This window comes from Nannobrachium achirus (assembly GCF_963921795.1).
Source record: "Nannobrachium achirus genome assembly, chromosome: 20".
Lineage (NCBI taxonomy): Eukaryota > Metazoa > Chordata > Actinopteri > Myctophiformes > Myctophidae > Nannobrachium > Nannobrachium achirus.
Genome location: NC_137827.1, coordinates 16421550 through 16442464, shown reverse-complemented (window position 1 = coordinate 16442464; position 20915 = coordinate 16421550). Strand labels below are relative to the sequence as shown.

The following is a 20915-nucleotide window of genomic DNA, read 5'->3' as shown; positions in this document are numbered from 1 at the left end:
TATTTGAATACCCCTGCTGTACTATATCATCCCTAACATTCTCTGGGCAATTCTCGCTGTTTTTACGTGTCATTAGTTTGACTAAGGGTGGGGGTTAGGATTAAGCATAGTGGTCAACATTCACCAGGTTAGCATTCACCAGGGTCGGCAGGTTAGCATTTCACCAGGTTAGTATTTCACCAGGTTAACATTCACCCGTGTCGAACAAATGGAACGTCGAACAAATGTTATGTTAAAAATATCGACACGCTCCCACTTTCTCTCTCTTTACTGTGTATAATGAACCGCTATGTCTCTACTGCAGGTGTTTTCAAAGTGGGTGACGGGGCACCCTGGGGTGCCGTGACATAATTTGATAATATTTGGAATTTATTTGGCCACTTGAAAAAATATTTAGTATCATTTTAAACTTGAAGTACAAGTTATTTTCAGTCAGTTCTAACCAAATGGCTATTATCTCAACATTTTCCTCGCAACATATAAAGTGACTAAAATATCGTCACTGTCGGACAGAAACCTTGTATCTCCAAGTTTCAAAAGTTTACGTCTTTTGGTAAAGCAAAGCCCTGCTTTATCATACAAGACTGTCGCACAAAACTAGTGAAAACAGCCGATCTACAAGCACACAACGCCTTGCATCTCGAGGCGTTGTGTGCTTGTAGATCTGCTGTTTTCACTAGTTTAGTACATTTTCTAGATGATAAATCCAAACGAACGGTTTTGGACATACAAGGTTTCCACCCGACAACGACGATATGCTATAAATATAAGGTGCTGGGAGTGAAAATTATTATGTTGGGGTGCCTCGGATTAAAAACATATTCATGGGGTGCCCTGAGACAAAAATGTTTGGGAACCCCTGCTCTACTGTGTATAATTTGCTGCTGTCTGAGCACTGTGTATATGGTGTGTGCTTGTAGGTGTCAGGTCTGGGTACAGTCAGAGAAGTTGAACTTCCACTCTCCAACTACAAGTCGACCATCTTCTATTACGTTCAAAGACTCCTGCAGCTCTCCTGCAATGGAGCTGTGAAAACGGAAAAACTACGACGTATTTGGGAGCCCACATACACGTAATAATTCTATTATACTATCACTATTATTATTGTCCATCCAGTTATTCAGTCTGTCGTTCATAATATATTATCGATGGAATAGTAGAAATAGGACCGTAATGTTTTTGTATGTTCAGCGGTAGTTGTGTTGATATTAATGTTCAATGAAAGTTGTGTTAATAGTTCTGTGATGGTTTTACGTCAGACAGATTGAACTAATAATGCTGTTTTAGGAGCAGAATGTAGGTAGAATGTACTGGTAAACTGTACCCTTAATATGTTAATGTGTTGTGACCTTTGACCTCTAGGATCATGTACCGGGAGCTCAAGGACTCAGACAAAGAGAAGGAGAGTGGAAAGACGGTAAGGAATTATGTCTTACGCAGAGCAGAAGTATGGCAAGGGGTAGCTCAGGGGTAGAGAAACCGTTATTAGAGCACCAAGGGTTCCCAGTTCGAATCCGGGCTCTGAACCCCTAATTGCTCCCGGTGAGTAGGTTGGTGCCTTGCATGGTTTCCTCCGCCACCGGTGTATGAATGTGTGCGTGAATGGGTGAATGTAATGCACAATCTATGTAAAGCGCCTTGGATAAAAAGCGCTATATAAATGCACCATTTACCTTTTATGGCCAGCTGCATGCATTTATGCAGAGTATTGCTCAATCCACACTGCACAAATGAAAAGGAGAGGGTTAAATAGCACTGGTAATTGGTTGACTAAAAAGAATGAGTTCTTAAAATGATGCATAAAGTATTTTAAAAAACTATAAAAATGTATCTTTTACATCCAGGACTTCTGTGAACATGGTGTGGGAGGAGGCGGGCGGTCAGGCGGATTGAGCCCCGGCTCCGTTTCAGCCAATCATAGCAGTGAGATCCTGGTGGGCGTGGCCAGGGAGGCAGCTCAGGCCAAAGCAGGAAGTGGACAGAGTGCGTGTGGACTGGAGGACGTCCTTCAGTTGCTGCGGATACTTTACATCATTGGAACTGACTCCGTCCCGAGCACACGCACACTGCAAGAAGGTACGTCAATCACTCACTCACTGCAGAGAGAGTTCACTCACTCGGTGCAGGGAGATATGACACTCACTCACTCACTGCAGAGAGAGTTCACTCACTCACTGCAGGGAGGGTTGACACTCACTGACTGCAGGGAGCTATGACACCACTCACTCACTGCAGGAAGGTATGAAATTCACTAGATGTTAAAGATTTTCATATTTTAGCCCCTTGATTTTCCACTACTGGAAGGCATAACAAACACTGCAGGAAGGTATGACGTGTGGCGTGCGCCCACACGAACACACACACATTGCAGAACAGTATGAGACACAAACACACACATACTCTATGCTTAGCAGGTATTACACACATTTACGCACATACCTCATTTATCATTGATTGCGACCATAGGTCGCAGTTTACTATCAGAACATTCACAGCTTGCTTATATACAGTATACGTCCGTCCAGATGTGTACACTTTTGTAAGGTCTATGGGTTTGCCGCACTGACATCATGCTCTGACGTCACTGTGATGTCAGGGGAAACACTCTAACAGAATGGGTTTGCCGCTCTGACAACATGCTCTGACTTCACCATGATGTCAGGCATGAGTAAGCATGTTTGGGCTCTCACAGCATACTCCATATACAGTACATGGATCTCCATATATGGGTAACTGGTCTGATGGCGTGACCTCGCCCTGAGGCATCTTACTAGTTTAGTAGTGATTAGAACATCATTATTGTTGCTATGCAATATTTAATGGGTTGAATTATTGTTTTAAGTATTGTCATGTCAAGTAGCTACTGTGGCTGACTTTGTTCAGACACACACCTTGTTTAAACTGTAGTGATTATAACATCATTATTGTTGCTATGCAATATTTAATGGGTTGAATTATTGTTTTAAGTATTGTCATGTCAAGTAGCTACTGTGGCTGACTTTGTTCAGACACACACCTTGTTTAAACGGTATCCATGGGTGCAGCATGCAGAATGGGGCCTCTTTTCTGAGAATTTGGCACTTGTGTTGTATTTGTTGACAATGTTTGAAAATGTGCGCCCATCATGTCATGCCCTCATGTCATGCCCTAAGTAGGGATGCCAGATTGAAAGTGGTTAATCATATCCGAGAGAAGGAAAGCGAGTATGAGGGAATTTAAATTCTGTTCACTGTGTTTCCAGATGGGGATGAGTTGCAGTTCAATGCGTCTCCAGAGGAATTTACCAGCAAGAAGGTGACAACCAAAATCCTGCAACAGATAGAGGTTAGTACAACTAACTAATACATTATTTGAACCTCAATCCCTGCAATAGTATTAATAATGTGTTCATAGCCTGGCTCTGATTAGTAGAGCTTGATATAGATGATGATAATAATCATACATTTGTTCATAGGAACCTCTGGCTCTGGCCAGTGGAGCGTTACCTGACTGGTGTGAACAGCTGACTGCTAAATGTCCTTTCCTGATCCCATTTGAGACCAGGCAACTGTATTTCACCTGCACAGCATTTGGAGCATCCAGGTATTATACCTACAGATTTAACCACTCAACAGAGTAGTTCACCCAAAACCTTTTTTCTATAAATTACACATCCCATGAAGACTTGAATTCATGGAGATTGTTTCTGACACATCCATTAATCTACAAGCACACAACGCCTCGCACCGCGAGGCGTTGTGTGCTTGTAGATCGGCTGTTTTCACTAGTTTAAATCATTTTTGAGCGGTGGTAGACCGCTCCATAGCATGGCCGTGTGTGTATCCGTGTATGTATCCGTCCGTGTGTGTATGTAGCCTGAACTACCACTCAGTGACCAGAGAGGGTGATGTTGAGTCTAGTCTGAGCATCAACTGCAATACTCTCTCTCTCTCTCTCTCACACACACACACACACACACACACACACACGCACCCCCCCCTCCCCACGACCACCGCTCAGTTCACACGGGTGTGATTTTTAAATGATAAATACAATACCAGCTTTCAAGCAGTTTCAAGGGGCACACTTGACCCTTCTCAGGGGCACACCAAAAGGTCCCCAGGCACAGTGGTTGCGAAACACTGATGTACTGTATGCGTCCTCCAGGGCTATAGTTTGGCTTCAGAACCGCCGTGAGGCGACCATGGAGCGGTCGCGGCCCTCCAGCGCCGTGAGGAGAGACGACCCAGCGGAGTTCAGGGTGGGCCGCTTAAAACACGAACGAGTCAAAGTCCCTCGAGGAGACGACATGATGGACTGGGCTGAACGAGTCATGGCTGTCCACGCTGACAGAAAGTCTGTCCTAGAGGTAAGTCTAGGTTCCGTGGCACCTGTCTGTATATGGACTAGAACAGTGGTTCACAGGTGCTTTAATTCCAAGGAAGAACCTCCGTGGATTAAAGTTCTCCATTTTAACAACTGATTTCAGTCATTTGGATTCCATAGAAGCCAGCATGTCTTCTATGGAACCATGTTGTACAGCAAAAATAGACTATCTACAAGCCCTCAATGAGACGGTATGTTGAACAGCAGGAACGACAATATTACTAAAACGTCATCATTTTACATATTGTGTTAATTGTTTAGGGAACAGCGCTAGTGTGGAAGCTCCTTTCCCACTGTTTCACAAATTCACGTTAGGACTTTGTCATACAAATATTTTGTCTGATAACTTTGTACAAATGGAACCGAATATCCGCTTGGCTCCACTTGTACATGTCCGAAACCTCTTTGTTTCCGACAGCCCATTAGTCCGAATCTGTTAAGAATACTATGCCTAACCCTAACCTCAGTAACCCTAACTAAATTCGGACTAATGAGATGTAGGTAGGACTAATGAACCTTCGGACTTATGGGCAGTTGTAAGTAAGTTGGCTATTATTTGGTATTTACGTATAAAGTTATAAAATGACATTGTTTTTGTATATAAGATGTTTTTCCATAGCTACCCTGTGAAGGTTTTGTTTACAAAGCCTAAAGGCCTAATTATGTTCCGATGTTCAGTGCCAAAAGCACAATAGGCTCTATGCATATACACCATTTTGTTCTACTTCCGGGTGTCTTTCGACTTCCTTCACAGGTGTTACTGATGATACTAATCAAGGCTCTGTTTGATTTATTGCACAGTGGGTCTTGTAGCAGAGTGTTTCCAGTGAGCCAACATTCACAATATCAGTACCCTGACTCTGTTTGACCAGAATGGAACAGACCCTTCATTAGTATCATCGGTAACACCTGTGAAGGAAGTCGAAAGACACCCGGAAGTAGAACAAAATGGCGTATATGCATAGAGCCTATTAAATTGTTAATCGCCATTTTGTGTTTGTTTTCAGGTGGAGTTCCAAGGTGAAGAAGGAACGGGTTTGGGTCCCACTCTGGAGTTCTATGCTCTGGTCGCTGCTGAGTTCCAAAGAACCTCTCTGGGGATGTGGTTATCTGATGATGACTTCCCTGATGACGAATCACGACAGGTAACACACAGATAAATGCACACATCAGATCATTTCTCTTACACATCAAATCTAAATCTCTATGCGTAAAGTGTATATATACATGTCAAAAGAAAATCTATACACATATCAACGCAAACAATGTACACAAAAAAATCTACATTGACACTGAGACACACTTCACTAGTATACACGTACACATTTTTGATGATTTATTGATTGTGTGCCTTAACTGCATTTCTTGTTGCTCACAACATTAATATAGCACATAAAGAGCTTATGTAGTTTGTTATACTGTGTGTCAATGAACACATCTTTATTATTTATGATATTGGTTTATATAGGATATGTGCTTTTATATAATGTTATTCACCAACCACTTGAACCCCGGCATCCCTAGAAATTGGTGTAGAATGAAAAGAAGTGTTGCATAGTCGCAACTCTGGTCAGTTTCCCTCCGTAACGATGTTGATGTTTCTACTTTAGGTTGATCTCGGAGGGGGTTTAAAACCCCCAGGTTTCTACGTCCAGAGGTCGTGTGGACTGTTCCCAGCGCCGTTCCCTCAGGACAGCGACGACTTGGACAGGATCACCAAACTCTTCCTCTTCCTGGGCGTGTTCCTGGCTAAGTGCATCCAGGACAACAGGCTGGTGGACCTGCCCATCTCCCAGCCTTTCTTCAAGCTGCTGTGTCAGGGAGACATCCGCTCCAACATGAGCAAGCTGCTCTACCAATCACAAGACTCTGACAGACACCAACCCTTCCTCTTCCTGTCGGGGGAGAACCAATCGGAGGCCTCCACCGAGGAGAGCCAGGACACGTACTCTGTGGGCAGTCTGGAGGAGGAGGACTCCAAGTCTGAGTTCATTCTGGATCCTCCCAAACCAAAACCTCCATCCTGGTACCACGGCCTGCTCACCTGGGACGACTTCCTGTTAGTCAACCCACACAGGTAAAACAAAAACGGGGTGCCATGCCCTTGATTGCCTTATAGGTGATCAGTGATCACTGGTGTTAAAGGGATATTTCACTTTCAGAAAAAACTTTTGGAAGTTACAATGGGTGTGTATGGGGAGAAGCCCTGGAGGACGGCCTGGTAACATTTACATCAAATATCTAAATATTGAATCAAGCTAATTAAAAATCTGTCCAGGGTGTTCATAAAAGCCTGATTAGACGATAACATGACCAAAGGTTTTTTTAAAGTGAAATATCCCTTTAAGCCAACGCTAAAATATAAAATGCCACGGATGCTTTCCCGGTTTTGAATGGGATAAAGGCTGTAATATTATTCTGGATACACATATACCTCATGTCCTAGTATGAGTGAATAGGGGAAGGGGATCAACATCACAGATTCATTGTTAGGCCTGGCAAAAACTCGGATGTCCCTCAAATTATTTGATTATTGGCAGAATCGTGGAAGGTTTAGAATATTTGGCGTCGCATTTTCATTTTGCACAAGATCGGTGGTTGTTGCAATTACCATTACAATTATGTTGTTTTAAATATAACATTGTGTACGTTCTGTAATGTAATCCAATGCTGAAAGCTGTTTTGCTTTCGCCCGAATAAAAAAACGGCGGCCCATATGTGTCAAGAAATTGAGCTATCCACCTCTTTCTGCGGGAATTTACTGTAGAATTGTGAGCTTGTAGATCACACTCGGCTGCGGCGCCGGAAGCTCCGTGCAACTTCTGCACAATGCACGATGGGATGTTGGAAAGTTGTGGATACAAATCGTCGTTGTCGGGTGGAAACCTCGTATCTCCAAGTTTCAAATGTGTATGTTCTTTCGCAAAGTAAAGCTTGTAGATCGTCTGTTTTCACTAGTTTAAATCATTTTTAAAATGAAAAATGCTAAACGAACAGTTTTGGACGTACAAAATTTTCACCCCACAACGACAAAATACTGAATAAAAGGAATATTGTATTTTTCCTCACTTAATCTCCTCTTCTCTTCTGGTTTTTGTAGAGCTAGTTTTCTGAAGGAGTTGAAGGAGCTGGCACTGAGGAGGAAGGAGGTGCTTTGTAGTAAAACTCTGTCTGAAGATGAGAAGAATGTCAGACTACAAGACATCCTGCTGAGGAACCCACTGGGAAACGGACCTCCACTCAACATAGAAGATCTGGGGTATGAAACTAACACACACACATACACTTCCAACACTGGGGGGCCTCCAGATCATTAGCTTAATGCAGTGGTTCTCAACCTTTTCAGGCCGCGACCCCCAAAATAATCATATTTTAACTGGAGACCCCCCACACTGAAGAGCACTACTTGGATTTGGAAGAGTTGAGGCATTACATTTTGTATAACACAGTTCTATTGTGAAAATAGCAGATCTACATGCTCTCAACGCCTCGCAACGATGCTATTTTCACAATTTCTGCCTCTAATATTTGATGATTTGGCCAATGTTTAATTTGTTATGTTAGAGGTATTATCTCAGTGGAACTAAAATATGGGACCCCTGGAAGAGAAGATGGGTGTTAAATGATATCTTCAGCCAAATACTCTATAAAAAGAAAACCTGGGGGTCCCCAGACCCCACTTTTGAGAACCAATGCTCCAAACGACCTTGAAATGACCTTGAAATAAGTGTGTTGTTGTGGTGTTTGTTTTACTAGTGACACCTACTGGTTGGTCAAGGCACCTGCCTGACACCCTCCTGGTAAAAAGAAGCAGCTGGTGACTCCATGTGCATCATAGAAAGCACATGGTTTTGTTAACGGCAGTGGAGAACATGTTGTATAGTTTATTGTTCAATTGGCAGAACAACTAAATTGGAGAGAATTGTTTATTTTAACATGTCTGTCTGTCTTTCTCTGTAGGTTGAATTTCCAGTTCTGTCCATCCTCTAAAGTCCATGGCTTCACAGCTGTCGACCTCAAACCCAATGGGGACAATGAGGTAGGAAACTAGTTGGCTTCTTAACTAATCCTTTGCCAGTTTTCAAACCCTCTACCATTAGACTATCAGTTAACTTGATATACCTTTATTGATTGCTTGTTAAACCCAGTTCAAAAATGTCAATAATACACTGTTTTGTGTTTGTGTGTAGCTTGTTACCATGGAGAATGCAGAGACGTATGTAGAGCTGATGTTTGACTTCTGTATGAACTCTGGAATCCAGAAACAGATGGAAGCTTTCAGAGGTCAGTCAGAGAGAGAGACACACACACACACACACACACACACACACACACACACACACACACACACACACACACACACACACACGGGGGTTGAAATTGTATTGGTTACATTATTTTGTCTTGATAAACTCATTTGATTTAGGGGTGATTTTACGATGATTTTCGGAACAATTCATTATTTTAGAATAAAGTCAGATTGAGAAAAGGTTTTAATTATCGATTACTCACCTTGTGAAGAATATTTGTGTTTGTCACATTTAAAACTCTTCCGGGATAAAACGGTCTCGAACTCGTTTGTGCATGAGACTGTTGTGGGATAGTCTTGTACTGTATATCAATGTGTGTTGCCGCGTTAGTTTGGACAGCAAATTTTAATTTAGTTTATTCATAGTCTATTGAATAAAACGTCATTTAGATTTTGGTCATATTTTAGTAATCTGAAAAGTTTTTGTTTTAGTCAACTAAATCTACAGTTGATTTCTTTTTTCTTTTTCCGACAAATGTATTTTGTCAGTCCTTGATGGCAACATAATGGCACATTTTACACTTGGTTGTATGCTGAAAATATCACAGCATGTCGCAGCTTGTAGATCTGCAATTTTCAGAGCACAACAACCAAGCACAGCTAAAGTTGTCTTTAGTTCTACTGGATCTCTTCTCCACTAGTCTCTCCCTGACATTTTAGTCTTGCTTTTTTTATTTGTTGATGAAATTGTCGACGGACATTTTTCATCATAGTTTTAGTCGAGGAAATGAACACTGGTGTGTTGAATGGTCAGCTACTGCTGTATCAGCCTGAGGGCTGACATAGTGATCACTCCCCATGACAGATAAAGGCTGAGTATGTGATACAAATGTGTATTTTATATTTCAGAGGGCTTTAATCGTGTCTTTCCAATGGAGAAGTTGAGCTCTTTCAGCCATAAAGAAGTCCAGATGATTCTCTGTGGCAACCAGATGCCTTCCTGGACTGCTGATGACATCATTAACTACACAGAACCAAAACTCGGATACACCAGAGACAGGTAAACAACAGACAGATACTCATTTACTTGCATTTATTGTGAGTTATTCTTGATATGAAGATCTAAACCCCAAACATAACTTTTGACCTTTTTTAAACCTCAAAGTAGTTCCTCATGTCTGTAGGCCAGGGTTCACCAATAGGCGGCCCGCGGGGGGCTACTGTCAGGCCCACACAAACCCCAGTAATAATGGTGGTATAAGAGCACCAACAACACTAGTATATCGTCGTTGTCGGGTGGAAATCTCGTATCTCCAAATTTGTACGTTCTTTGGCAAATCAAAAGTAGTGAAAAAAAAAAGTTGTGAAAACAGCAGATCTACAAGCACACAACGTGTTGTGTGCTTGTAGATCGACTGTTTTCACTAGTTTAAATACATTTTAAAATGATAAATGCAAAACGAATGGTTTTGGACATACAAGATTTTCACCCGACAACAACGATATCTGAACTGTCGCTGGAGTATCGGGAACGCCGCCGTCGCCCCCTGCAATGTTGTGGCCCTCGGCTCGCTACCCTAGAGAAATTCGGCCCTTGGGGAAAACTAATTGGGGAACCCTGCTGTAGGCCATTTAGTTTGATTGATTGGATACTGTCAAAGGTTATGCAAGGAACGCTTCATGCTTGTTTCCTTTGTGGTCCACTGTACTCAATTACTCAGTCTACTTGCCTTCCTGTTGATATGAAGATAGTGTCAGACACTCCTCTACTCTTCCCCCTCCTCTCCTCTAGCCCTGGCTTCCTGAGGTTTGTCAGAGTTTTATGTGGAATGTCATCTGATGAGAGAAAAGCGTTTCTTCAGTTTACCACTGGCTGCTCTACGCTGCCCCCTGGAGGTCTGGCCAACTTGCACCCCCGACTCACTATAGTCAGAAAGGTAATGCATGTTCATTCATAAAAACAAAGAGTTCACACTTAATGTTTTAGCTTATCACTTAAAGGAAGGGTAACATAACGGGCACTACTTTGTGTCAATAGAACAGTGACATAGTTGTGAATATATTTGCCAATGCAACTATACCCTGAAAGGGTTAATATTGGGAGCTGTAGGAAGAAGGAGGTCCCAACTCCCGAGGCACCGCCCAGCCGCCTCGGAATGTGACGAGCCAAAACAGCGTGTCATTTATAGAACACGCTCACGTGACCCAATGATAAGTGAATGGGAAAAGGCTGTGGGAATTACGCTATTGTATACTTTAATAATAAAGATAAATACATAACATTGTTAATGACCATGACCAACGATCTGAATTCTGTCCCCTCGTATATTATTTTATTAATTTACGTGACTGATTTCGCTATATTCATATTGAAAACAAGTGCTTGCAGTCGCGAGGGGCGTGTCTTGACTCGCTCCAGGCTTGCTAGAGCGGCTACTGGAGCTCTGCCCGGCCCAGCGGCCGGGCTCATCCGTGGGTAGAACTAACAGAGGAGAGGGGACTCGGTGTTTGGTTATGGAGGTTTTTTCCTGTTTTTTTACGATGACCAACGATATGTATGCTATCACACGTTGTGTTATGTTTCGTAATTGATGGGACTGATTTCGCTGTATTCATGCTGAAGCACATGCAGCTCGCACAAGTCTACAGTCGCGAGGGGGGGGGGGGGGGTCTTGACTTCGCTCCAGGCTTTGTGGATAGCGGCTGCTGTTCGCTGTTCATGCCGCGATGAGAGGTTCATGTGCGGGATGAACAAGCCATTGTGACTCGGTGATTTTTATGGAGCTTTTCTTTCCCGGGCCGTTTCTGGGACAAATCATCATGACAAAATAAGATAAATAGGGGACAGCCGGACAGGGCGACTATTTGTGAGGATAAGTGAATAATAATTAGAAGATAGAGTTCAAATAAAACATTAAACCAAGCACTTTGGCCGAGGCTTGCGCTCGCATCTACGCTCGGGACTCGTGTGTAAAGTATAAGTAGCCAACATTTACTCAAGTACTAAACCAAGCACTTTGTACCGAGGCTTGTCATCATTGTGAGTGGATGAGAGCCGCTCGCCCGCTAAAGTAACTAAGTAGCCTACATTTACTCAAGTATTGATTGTACTTTGAGGTGGAGATAGCCTTCTTCTAATCGGCTCGCCTGCAGTCGGTAACTAAGTACGCTACATTTACTCAGATACTGTACTTACGTAGGGCCCTACACTTTTGAGGTATTTTTACTTTATTGGAGTGTTTTACATTTCAGTACTTTTATTTCTACTCCACTTCATCTCAAAATAAATCATTGTAGGCTACTTTTACTCCTCTGCAGTTATTTTAAAAAAAAAGTTATTAAAAATACTTTGTTTAATTATTATTACAAACCATTCATTAATTACTATATATACATCGGCCATTTGAAATTAGCCGATCTACAAGCTCACAGTGCGTGACAGACATTTTCTTGTAACGGTTTATTTCTACATTGTAGTATCGATACTGTTACTTGTTGATACTTTTACTTGAGTACAAAATATGAGTACTTCTTCCACCGCTGCGCTGTCAGTCCGTGCAGCCGTGCTGACAAGGAAACAGCAAGGGGGGCATGTCCAGCTTGCATTTCACCGAGACAAGAGGGCAGGAGAGAGTCTCTTGTTTACGTCATTTTCACGCGACAACTTTATTTCCGAAGTTATTTCCCAAAATGGCCCCAGTTGGTCTTATTAATTTATAAACCTCAAATGTAACTATATATTTCCAAACTAATATGACTCAAATATATGTTAAAAATACTTAGGGGGACCTTTAGAGACATGTGTCAACAGTTTTACAAGGCAAATTTCATGGTGCCTACACTTTAAGTAAGGGATAATCAACAATGACCCTGCAGTTATGGACAAATGATACACAATGTGGATGCTAATTACCATAGGGGTTTTGCCTCTTGAGAGCATTCTTTTTTGATATGCCTTGGAATTGATTATCCTGCTTACACCATGGACCCTGACCGGCTATACAATATATATATATAATTAGTTAATATTTTGTTGTAATACCGTCTTTGAACAGAATCTTTGTGTTGACGCTATCGTCTTTGGCATGAACAGTACCAACAAGTTAGTGGACAATTAGGCAGGTGTTGATACTAAGGCTTGCCCACCTGCCCCTGGCAGGTAAATAAAACCTTCGGGCAGGTGAAGTTTGCTTTCAGATTGCCCGACCGGACCGGTCAAGTGCTCATTTGAGAGGGGACGCAACCGTCGGACATAACTGTCGAAACACATGAACGTGGCCAGCACGCTCTGTCTTCTGGTCTGCGGAATGTAAACTAAGAGCACTGATTACCTATAATGTGCTGTTTTTACAGTTGCTACGCTTAAAAATGTAGTGTGAAACCATAGACATATTCAATCATACTGTAGCTACAGGTATGTAGGTATTTGGATTTGTATTGAGGTACAGTATGACATTTTTATCATACAGCCCCAGAAAGTAAAGAAATAAGTGTTAAATTGAGCGTTAATTAAAATCTTGCGTATCATTTTTTAATGGAAAATGTACTTTTCGGACAAGTGGGCATGACCTTTGGGCAAGTAGAACATGACCTGTACTTGCCTGACGGGCAAGTGCCTCTGAGACCTTAATGTCAACCCCTGAATTAGGGATTTAACTCTTGGGGATTAGTCATTCAAGAATATGTATTTTAGCATGGCACTCTAGCAGACACACTGTGGTGTGAGCAAGGGGAGAAGGGAGCACGGGAATGAAGCCATAAAAAGTTCCACTTTAATAATATCCCATTTAATAAATGGTCCTTTCTGTTGTTCTTCCAGGTGGATGCAACAGACTCTAGTTACCCTTCAGTCAATACTTGTGTTCATTACCTGAAGCTTCCAGAATATTCTTCAGAGGACATCATGAGAGAGCGCCTCCTCGCAGCCACCATGGAGAAAGGCTTCCACCTCAACTGAGCGCGCTCCGTCCACCCCCTGCTTCCCCCCTCCCCTGTCACGTGGCTCATAGCCAAGCCAGCCAATCAGATGGCCAGTTGAGCGGCCACTGATTGGACGAAAAGGACGCAGAAGCCTAATTTTTCTAAATAATAGAAAAACAAAAGCTGCCCCCAGACCCCCCCCACCCGTCATTTTCCTCCTCCTCATTCTGCTTCTAACTCTATCGCGCTTTTTTTTTCTTTTCTTTTTTTTTGCGTTTTTCCTTTCAGTATTTAACGTTTTGGATGTTTGGAGTTTTTCACTTTAATCTGATCTACAATCAGGCACACATTTTATTTTCTACTTTCACTTTTTCCCTTCCCTACCCTATTTTATTTTTTTCTGTGTGAAAGTTTTCCTGCCAGAGGGATCAGTGTGTTGCCGTAGAAATGCTGGTTTAAAAGGTTTAAACTGCTTTCCTTCTCTCTTTTCTTTGTAAAGTAGAAACATTTATTTAACTCGAGTTCAAACATATTTTCAAAATGTGAACGCTCCAAAAAAAGAAAAACCTACAAAAAATATAATAAAAAAATAATCATTCAAATATTTGCGTGAGTGCTCATCTTGTTACTGTGGTGACGTGAATAAACTATGTTCAAGTTTCATCATCAAGGTCTGTAGGAATGGAGGTCAAGTTAAAGTTGCATTATGTAACTTTCCTCTTCTACCCTGCATCTGAACCTGGTTGCTGACATTTTTACCATTGATCTAATAGAGCCTGCCTGCTTGCTCAGGGGATAAATTTAATCTTGTGTCAGATCCTGTGTGTTGGTGAGACATGACCTTTGACACCATAGATATAAAAAGCTAGACGCCTCTTCCGCCCTGGATTTCATGGGAGCGACTCGTAAAACGGGATGAGTGGCAGCTGCCTACCAGTGGCCAATCACAGCGCATCTTTCCGGTACTTCAATTCAAAGGAGCTTTATTGGCATGAGGAAAAAAAGGTTTACATTGCCAAAGCAAGTGCCTCTGGGAAATGGGGAGTCCTGCATCTGATTGGCCTACTGAACATCCGTTTCTGTTCCTGTTTTACGAGCCAGAGCCGGAAGAGGCGTCTACATTTATGTCTGTTTGACACAACCTAATTGTCTCAATAGAGCAGGGAGACAAAATAAAAACCAACCCAAAGTTATATTGTATTAACATACTTTACCATACAGATTGGACAAAATTACATTTTATACATAACGTTGCATAGTAATTGGATCAGTGATGCTCAAGCTTTTAACATGCATTGAGCCACGGACACGCATTTCAAGACCCCAGTCTACACTGTAAAATCAGTGTACAAATGGAACCAAAAGATTCCATTTGTTCGGACTTACGGATCCGTAAGGGTCCATTTAGTTCCAAACAATGTAGCTGGGAACCAGTGATCTAAATGTAATGACCAGGTTGCTTGACTAGGGTTTATAATTAAATGTCAATGTATTATAAAGTCCCACAGGACATAAAAAGTTCAAAGTTTAACAATATTTCTGAGTTAAAAGATCTGTATGATGTTTAAACAAACTTTTATTGAAAAATCCAGAGTTGGTCAGAAATAATACATCAAAATCAGCCATAGAAAATAACTTAACAAGGCTTAGGGATTCTGAAAACTATACATCACTTGAAAACAAGGCAGGTATACCAACAGAAGATGACTCGGCACCGTCCCACTTTGTACACCAATTGGGTGAGAATCAGTTATAATCAATTTTGAAATGGCGCACAGTACTAGACAATGAAATTGAGACTATGGTAAGTCAAAGTTTGCGTTTACAAGGTCCACAGGTCTAGGTATTTTTATGAAATGTACTGTATTGTCTACACTAACACTTAAAAAATTAAATGTGAAATGAATCAATATTGAGTAACTACATGGTGTAACGGTATCAACTATTTTCTGATAGCACTGATGTGATATCTGAAAATGGATGTGATATCCTGCCTCCCCCTTCTCTATTACACTGTCTCTTAGGTTTTCACCGGCAGCACTATCCGGTGAAATCGTTGTCATAGCCATTGGGGTGTGGCCATAGCAAAGGTTAGTTGAGGGGGCGAAAAAAGGCATGACACCCAAAAGTCTCAGCTTTCAACCATCTTGTCAAGGGCAAGGAGTGGAGCCAGAATACGACTCCTGTTTGTCTCAACAACATGGCCACCAACAATGATCTCGTCCAGAATCACATGGACTCTATCCAAGTTAAACATGATCTGATAGGGCAGTCAAGGAGAACGATGGTTAGAGATGTTCCAATACAGACGGATGGATAGATATACAATATATCATATATATATAGTCATTGATTAACAGCTGTGTGCTGATTAAAGGATACATCCAGTTCACTCTGTGGGAAACAATAGGACAGGTTATTGGTTATTCTTGTGGTTTGGAAACTAAACTAGATCACCATGGTAACGGTAAGATATCCAGCATTGTATGGGCTTTTATCTTCTAGTCCACCAAAAGTAATTTTGTAAGATTTATGGTAGAATATGAAGTCATCACATTCACAGCCTGTGAGCTTTCACATTCTGACAATAGTACAACTTACCACGCAACTGAAGTATTTGTCCAAAACCTCCACAAAGTTCTGGATGAGTTCATAGATTGACAGCTCATTCTGCAGGAGAGACACACACAAGTGGGTTTTACTCCCATCACCTTTTCCCCCTAGACAGGGACGTACATACACCATTGTATACTGTAACATTGCAAAAATAGCCAATCTACAAGCTCACAACGCTGTGACATTGTATTTTGTTGTGACTGTCTCTTCACGACTCAAGAGCTTGTAGAGCTTTCGCTCATTTAAATTATTTTTTGTAATTTGGCGAATCTTCGCCTATCATGCTCAAAATAGGGACACCAGGTTGAAAGTGGTTGGAGTGGTTTACAGTGACAATACAAATCCTGGTGGCATTAGTCTCACGTAGCCATACAATCAAAGATCTACAACTAACGGTACAGAATGTCTGGGGAAATCCAAATTCAATATACTTAATAACTATGCCTACTGCTATGGAAACCACTCCTGATACCGTACCGATACGAAGGGCTGCCCTCATGTCTTTGATTGGTTCTGTGGTGCTGTTTTTTCTTAGTTTTCACCCAGTTTTACTTGAATTCATTCCATTTAGATGTTACCAACCAGACACATCAGCAGGCAGAGATCTCTGCTCTGGCTACTGGACATGAGACTATGGTGGCATTAATGAGCAATACATATGTATCTAAATACACCGGATTTAGTAAAGATGATCATATACATCTGCAGTCCTCACACACACACAAAAAAACATAAAAACAAGCAGACAAATAGAGTACATTACACATGCCTGACCTCACTGTGTGTGATCCCGACCACAATGTAGAGAGCTGCATACTGACGATAGACCAGCTTAAAGTCCTGATATTCCACAAACGAACACTGAGAGAGAGAAGATGAGATCTTACTGAGCTATATCACTTCAGAATTAGGGGTGCACATTTGAAAGTATTCCGTTAATTGATTGAACATTTATCAAATGATCATTGATTACTTTGCTATAATCAATGATTTTCCTGAGAACCCAAATTTCCCTCTGGATCAATGAAGGTCTATTTATAGCATTGAAAGCTAAATATATCTCATTGCATTCCTCAATCAAATATTTATTGTACCACTTGAGGAACTGGCATTTTTAGAAAATAACAATAGAATATGAATTATGAAAAAGATTAGGTAGGCTTAGCCCTAGAATGCCTGTGATCTTTCAGATCACAGCCATAGAACGGTCCCTATCCACGGCGGTTAGCAGCTTATCTGCGTGGCACTAAAGTGCTGCGCGTTACTTGTGTACTCACCCAATAATGTATTCCTCAGCATGGGAGAAAGACATTGTCCTGTTACTCCTGTAGTGTCATATCCATTTGAAAGTTCTGGCTGAAAACGTGTACTTTGTAAAATATCTCCACTTATCCACGAGCCAACACGGACGACTTTCTGACCGGGCGAGGGGCCCTGAATGACTGCTGGACTGAATATATCAAAACTTCCTTTGGGAAGCACAAACGTACGGGGCACACAATTGACAGGTGCTTGTGATTGACGTGGGGTGACTAATCACACCACCTGCGTGATTGTGTGCCCGGCATACGTTTGTGCTTCTCAAAGGAAGTTATGATATATTCAGGGCCCCTCGTCCGTGTTGGCTCGTGGATAAGTGGAGATATTTTACAAAGTACACGTTTTCAGACAGAACTTTCAAATGGATGACACTACAGGACAGTGTCTTTCTCCCAGGCTGAGGAATAAATTAATGGGTGAGTACACAAGTAACGCGCAGCACTTTAGTGCCGCGCAGATAAGCTGCTAACCGCCGTGGATAGGGACCGTTATATGGCTGTGATCTGAAAGATCACAGACATTCTAGGGCTACGGTAGACTTTTATAGGGAATGGGGCAGTCGCAATAGCAGCAGATCCCTCTTGAAAGGGGAAAGGCAGCTCCCAGTGTAAAGGGAAAAAAGACTGGTCGGTCACACATGCGCTTCAGACACGTCAGTCCCCTTGTTCTATTGGAGCGAGGGGGCAATGGAGCCTCGCACTGTGGTCATCACTCTAATGATTCTAGTAAATGCATTGTTAACATCCACACTCAGAATGGACAGAACTGGGATGGACACAGACAGACAGACCTCATCTTTCTTGCGTGACAAACATGCTCTGACAACGTCTGTCTCCAGAGGAACTCTCCTGCTGTGCTCCAGCGGTTGGTAGTATCGACTCAGCCTCGTCTGACCTTGTCTGTTCAGCATCAACACAAACTTTATCATGATCACAGCTGAACACACACACACACACACACACACACACACACACACACAGAGAGAGAGAATAATTCATGTCAACTTTATTCAGCTTCATTAGCTTCTGCTCATACTACTTGTAGATGAACACTTGACCAAGTAATAACAACTGGCTACAACACATGATTGATAATACAGGACTCTGCACATTACACCACACCACACCCATTCAGTCAGTAAACTACATTTATTTCAGACAGAAGACTATTCAGTCAGACAGTACATTTCGTTAGTAGACTACATTAGGCAGCATTCATTCACAGTAGACTTAGACAACTTGGTCCAAATGTATTCAAGTATTACACAAAACCATGCATAGCAGTTAGTAAAACAGGCGTGTGTGTGTGTGTGTGGTCACCCCGTGTATTTTTGTTTTTAGCAGTAGCATTGACCATTCAACGACATGGCACCAAACTAAAGACGTTGTCAGACCCAGACCTGTGTTTATGAGAACACATTTTAACGTCTACTCACCACTAAGTCTAACGAGGTTTATGATGATAACAAATACACATAAATTAATGCTTTATTTGATGATCAACATTCTAGAAGCTACCAGTGTCATCTGGAAGCTACCATAACAGACCGGAGAGGCGGAGTCAAGTTAAAATCTGTAATCTGATTGGCTACGCTCCGAGTCACAGTTCAACAGCGTCAGTCACTAGGGTGACAAGTCAATAGTCGAGCAAGAGAGAGGTTAATTTTTTGTATTCCTTTTCTACCATCTCACAGAGGACGTTAATTTATTGTAATTATCAACATGTGAACTAATTTTAAAACGTTAAACGTTGATGTTAAACCCGTTTGACCGATGTGTGCTGAAGAAGAAGCCATACTCGCTAAAACCATAGGATAACTGGTCAAATGTGTAAACACAGTAAAACGAATCCATTGTCGAGCTATGGATGGATTAACTGCCATGCTAGACGGCTGAACTGGAAGTGTGTTTGTAACGAATTATTTTTAATATCGGAGTGTTTTTTGAGCGGTGCAAACCGCTCCTACGTCTGGCTTTTTAATTATTAGTATTGCTAGTGCTGCTGCTGTAACTGCTGTTGTCGTCGTTACTGTTGTTGTAGCTGCTATAGTAGAGTAGCCTACTGCTGTAGTGGGGTGATGTTCGGCTGTCTGGTAGCTGGCCGGCTGGTCCAGACGGACCCGCTGCTGGTGTCCGCGGACAAGTTCCTCTTCAACCTGACGGACTACGAGCAGGTGAACCACGTGGTGGTGTTCATGCTCGGCACGGTGCCGTTCCCCGCCGGCATGGGCGGCGCCGTCTACTTCTCCTTCCCGGACCCGGCGGGCTCGGGCGGCGCGGTGTGGCAGCTGCTCGGCTTCATCACCAACGACAAGCCCAGCGCCATCTTCAAGATCTCGGGCCTGAAGGCCGGCGAGGGCGGGGCGCATCCGTTCGGGACCATGTGTGGCGGTGCCGCCGCCGGGGCGTCCGTGGCACAGGTGGGCAGTGGTGGAAGTCAAGTTGAAGTAGCCTAATACAAATATTAAGTCCTGCGTTCAAAATCTAAGTTGGTGCCTAGCCCTAGACATAAGGCACCAACAGCAATAATAATGCCCATATTTCAGAATAATGTATCATATATTAGTTTATTGTATTATAATTATTGATGCATTAATGTGTATTCAGTGTTGTATTCACTACTTTATGACTGCTGGGCAGCTTCTGCCCCCACCCCACCCCCTCTCTCTTAATCTTTAACACATATTTATATATTCGTTAATTATATTTTGTATTTATCATTTCAACCTGCAAGTAAATAAAGGAATCAAGTAAATGTAGTAAAGTCCAAAATGTGCCTCCAAACAATGTAGTATAAAGTAGCAGAACGTAGACAATCATGCAAAGTACAAGTAGGCCTGCCTCAAGATTGTACACTAGCAGTGTTTCTCAAACTTTTACATTTCAAGGTCTTCCCTTAACTCTGACAGTGTGTTAGGGTTCATTTGGTTCCATTTGTACACTGTTAAAGTTACAGACTTGTAAGGGTCAATTTAGACACCACCTAATGGAACCTAGAGAGTCTCTGGTATCCACTTTGAGAACCACTGCACTACAGTACCAGTAAGTGTGTATGTAGTTACTCAGTTTCCACCACTGCAGGTGGGCGTGTCTGTAGAGCCTCTGGATCAGCTGGTCCAACAGACGCCGGTGTCCACGGCTGCCGTGTCCAACCTGGACTCCTTCCTGCTGTTCACGCAGAAGATGCTGGACAGTCTGTACAACTTTGCCTCGTCCTTCGCCGTGAGCCAGGCTCAGATGACCCCGGAGCCCTCGGAGACTTTCATCCCTTCCAGCTGTCTCCTCCGCTGGTACGAGAACTTCCAGAGGCGCCTGGCGCAGAACCCCAACTTCTGGAAGAGCTGAGGCAGCAAAGACTGCTGGACACATTCTGTTCTATAGTGCCTACTACACACCCACTAGGTCTTTGTTTTTAATGTAAAACATGTTTACAGTGTTATCAGAGC

At 42.4% G+C, this 20915-nt stretch overlaps 3 protein-coding genes across 6 annotated transcripts in view; 2 read left to right on the top strand and 1 right to left on the bottom strand.

Annotated features, from left to right (window-relative positions):
* hectd1 (HECT domain containing 1) overlaps positions 1–13728 on the top strand; it is a 41459-nt gene extending 27731 nt beyond the window's left edge. For all 4 annotated transcript variants that reach the window (XM_080750053.1, XM_080750054.1, XM_080750052.1 and 1 more), the window contains exons 31-44: positions 921–1072; positions 1363–1417; positions 1845–2076; positions 3242–3324; positions 3455–3582; positions 4147–4348; positions 5373–5510; positions 5976–6442; positions 7466–7624; positions 8326–8404; positions 8556–8649; positions 9524–9674; positions 10407–10551; positions 13434–13728. In XM_080750053.1, coding sequence (XP_080606179.1) covers positions 921–1072; positions 1363–1417; positions 1845–2076; positions 3242–3324; positions 3455–3582; positions 4147–4348; positions 5373–5510; positions 5976–6442; positions 7466–7624; positions 8326–8404; positions 8556–8649; positions 9524–9674; positions 10407–10551; positions 13434–13571 — 2223 coding nt within the window. In that variant the 3' untranslated portion in view covers positions 13572–13728. The remainder of the gene's footprint in view (positions 1–920; positions 1073–1362; positions 1418–1844; positions 2077–3241; positions 3325–3454; positions 3583–4146; positions 4349–5372; positions 5511–5975; positions 6443–7465; positions 7625–8325; positions 8405–8555; positions 8650–9523; positions 9675–10406; positions 10552–13433) is intronic.
* A 1400-nt stretch (positions 13729–15128) lies between these two features.
* On the bottom strand, positions 15129–19022 carry ap4s1 (adaptor related protein complex 4 subunit sigma 1). The gene is made up of 6 exons (XM_080750590.1): positions 18906–19022; positions 18261–18406; positions 16925–17011; positions 16136–16204; positions 15917–15928; positions 15129–15794 (listed from the first exon to the last, which is right to left on the bottom strand). Exons 2-6 carry the CDS (start codon positions 18396–18398, stop codon positions 15666–15668), a joined length of 435 nt encoding a protein of 144 aa, XP_080606716.1. The 5' UTR covers positions 18399–18406; positions 18906–19022; the 3' UTR covers positions 15129–15665.
* Positions 19023–19376: 354 nt separating this feature from the next.
* On the top strand, positions 19377–20915 carry hikeshi (heat shock protein nuclear import factor hikeshi). The gene is made up of 2 exons (XM_080750356.1): positions 19377–19889; positions 20551–20915. The coding sequence occupies exons 1-2, from the start codon at positions 19548–19550 to the stop codon at positions 20812–20814; spliced, it is 606 nt and encodes a 201-aa protein (XP_080606482.1). The 5' UTR covers positions 19377–19547; the 3' UTR covers positions 20815–20915.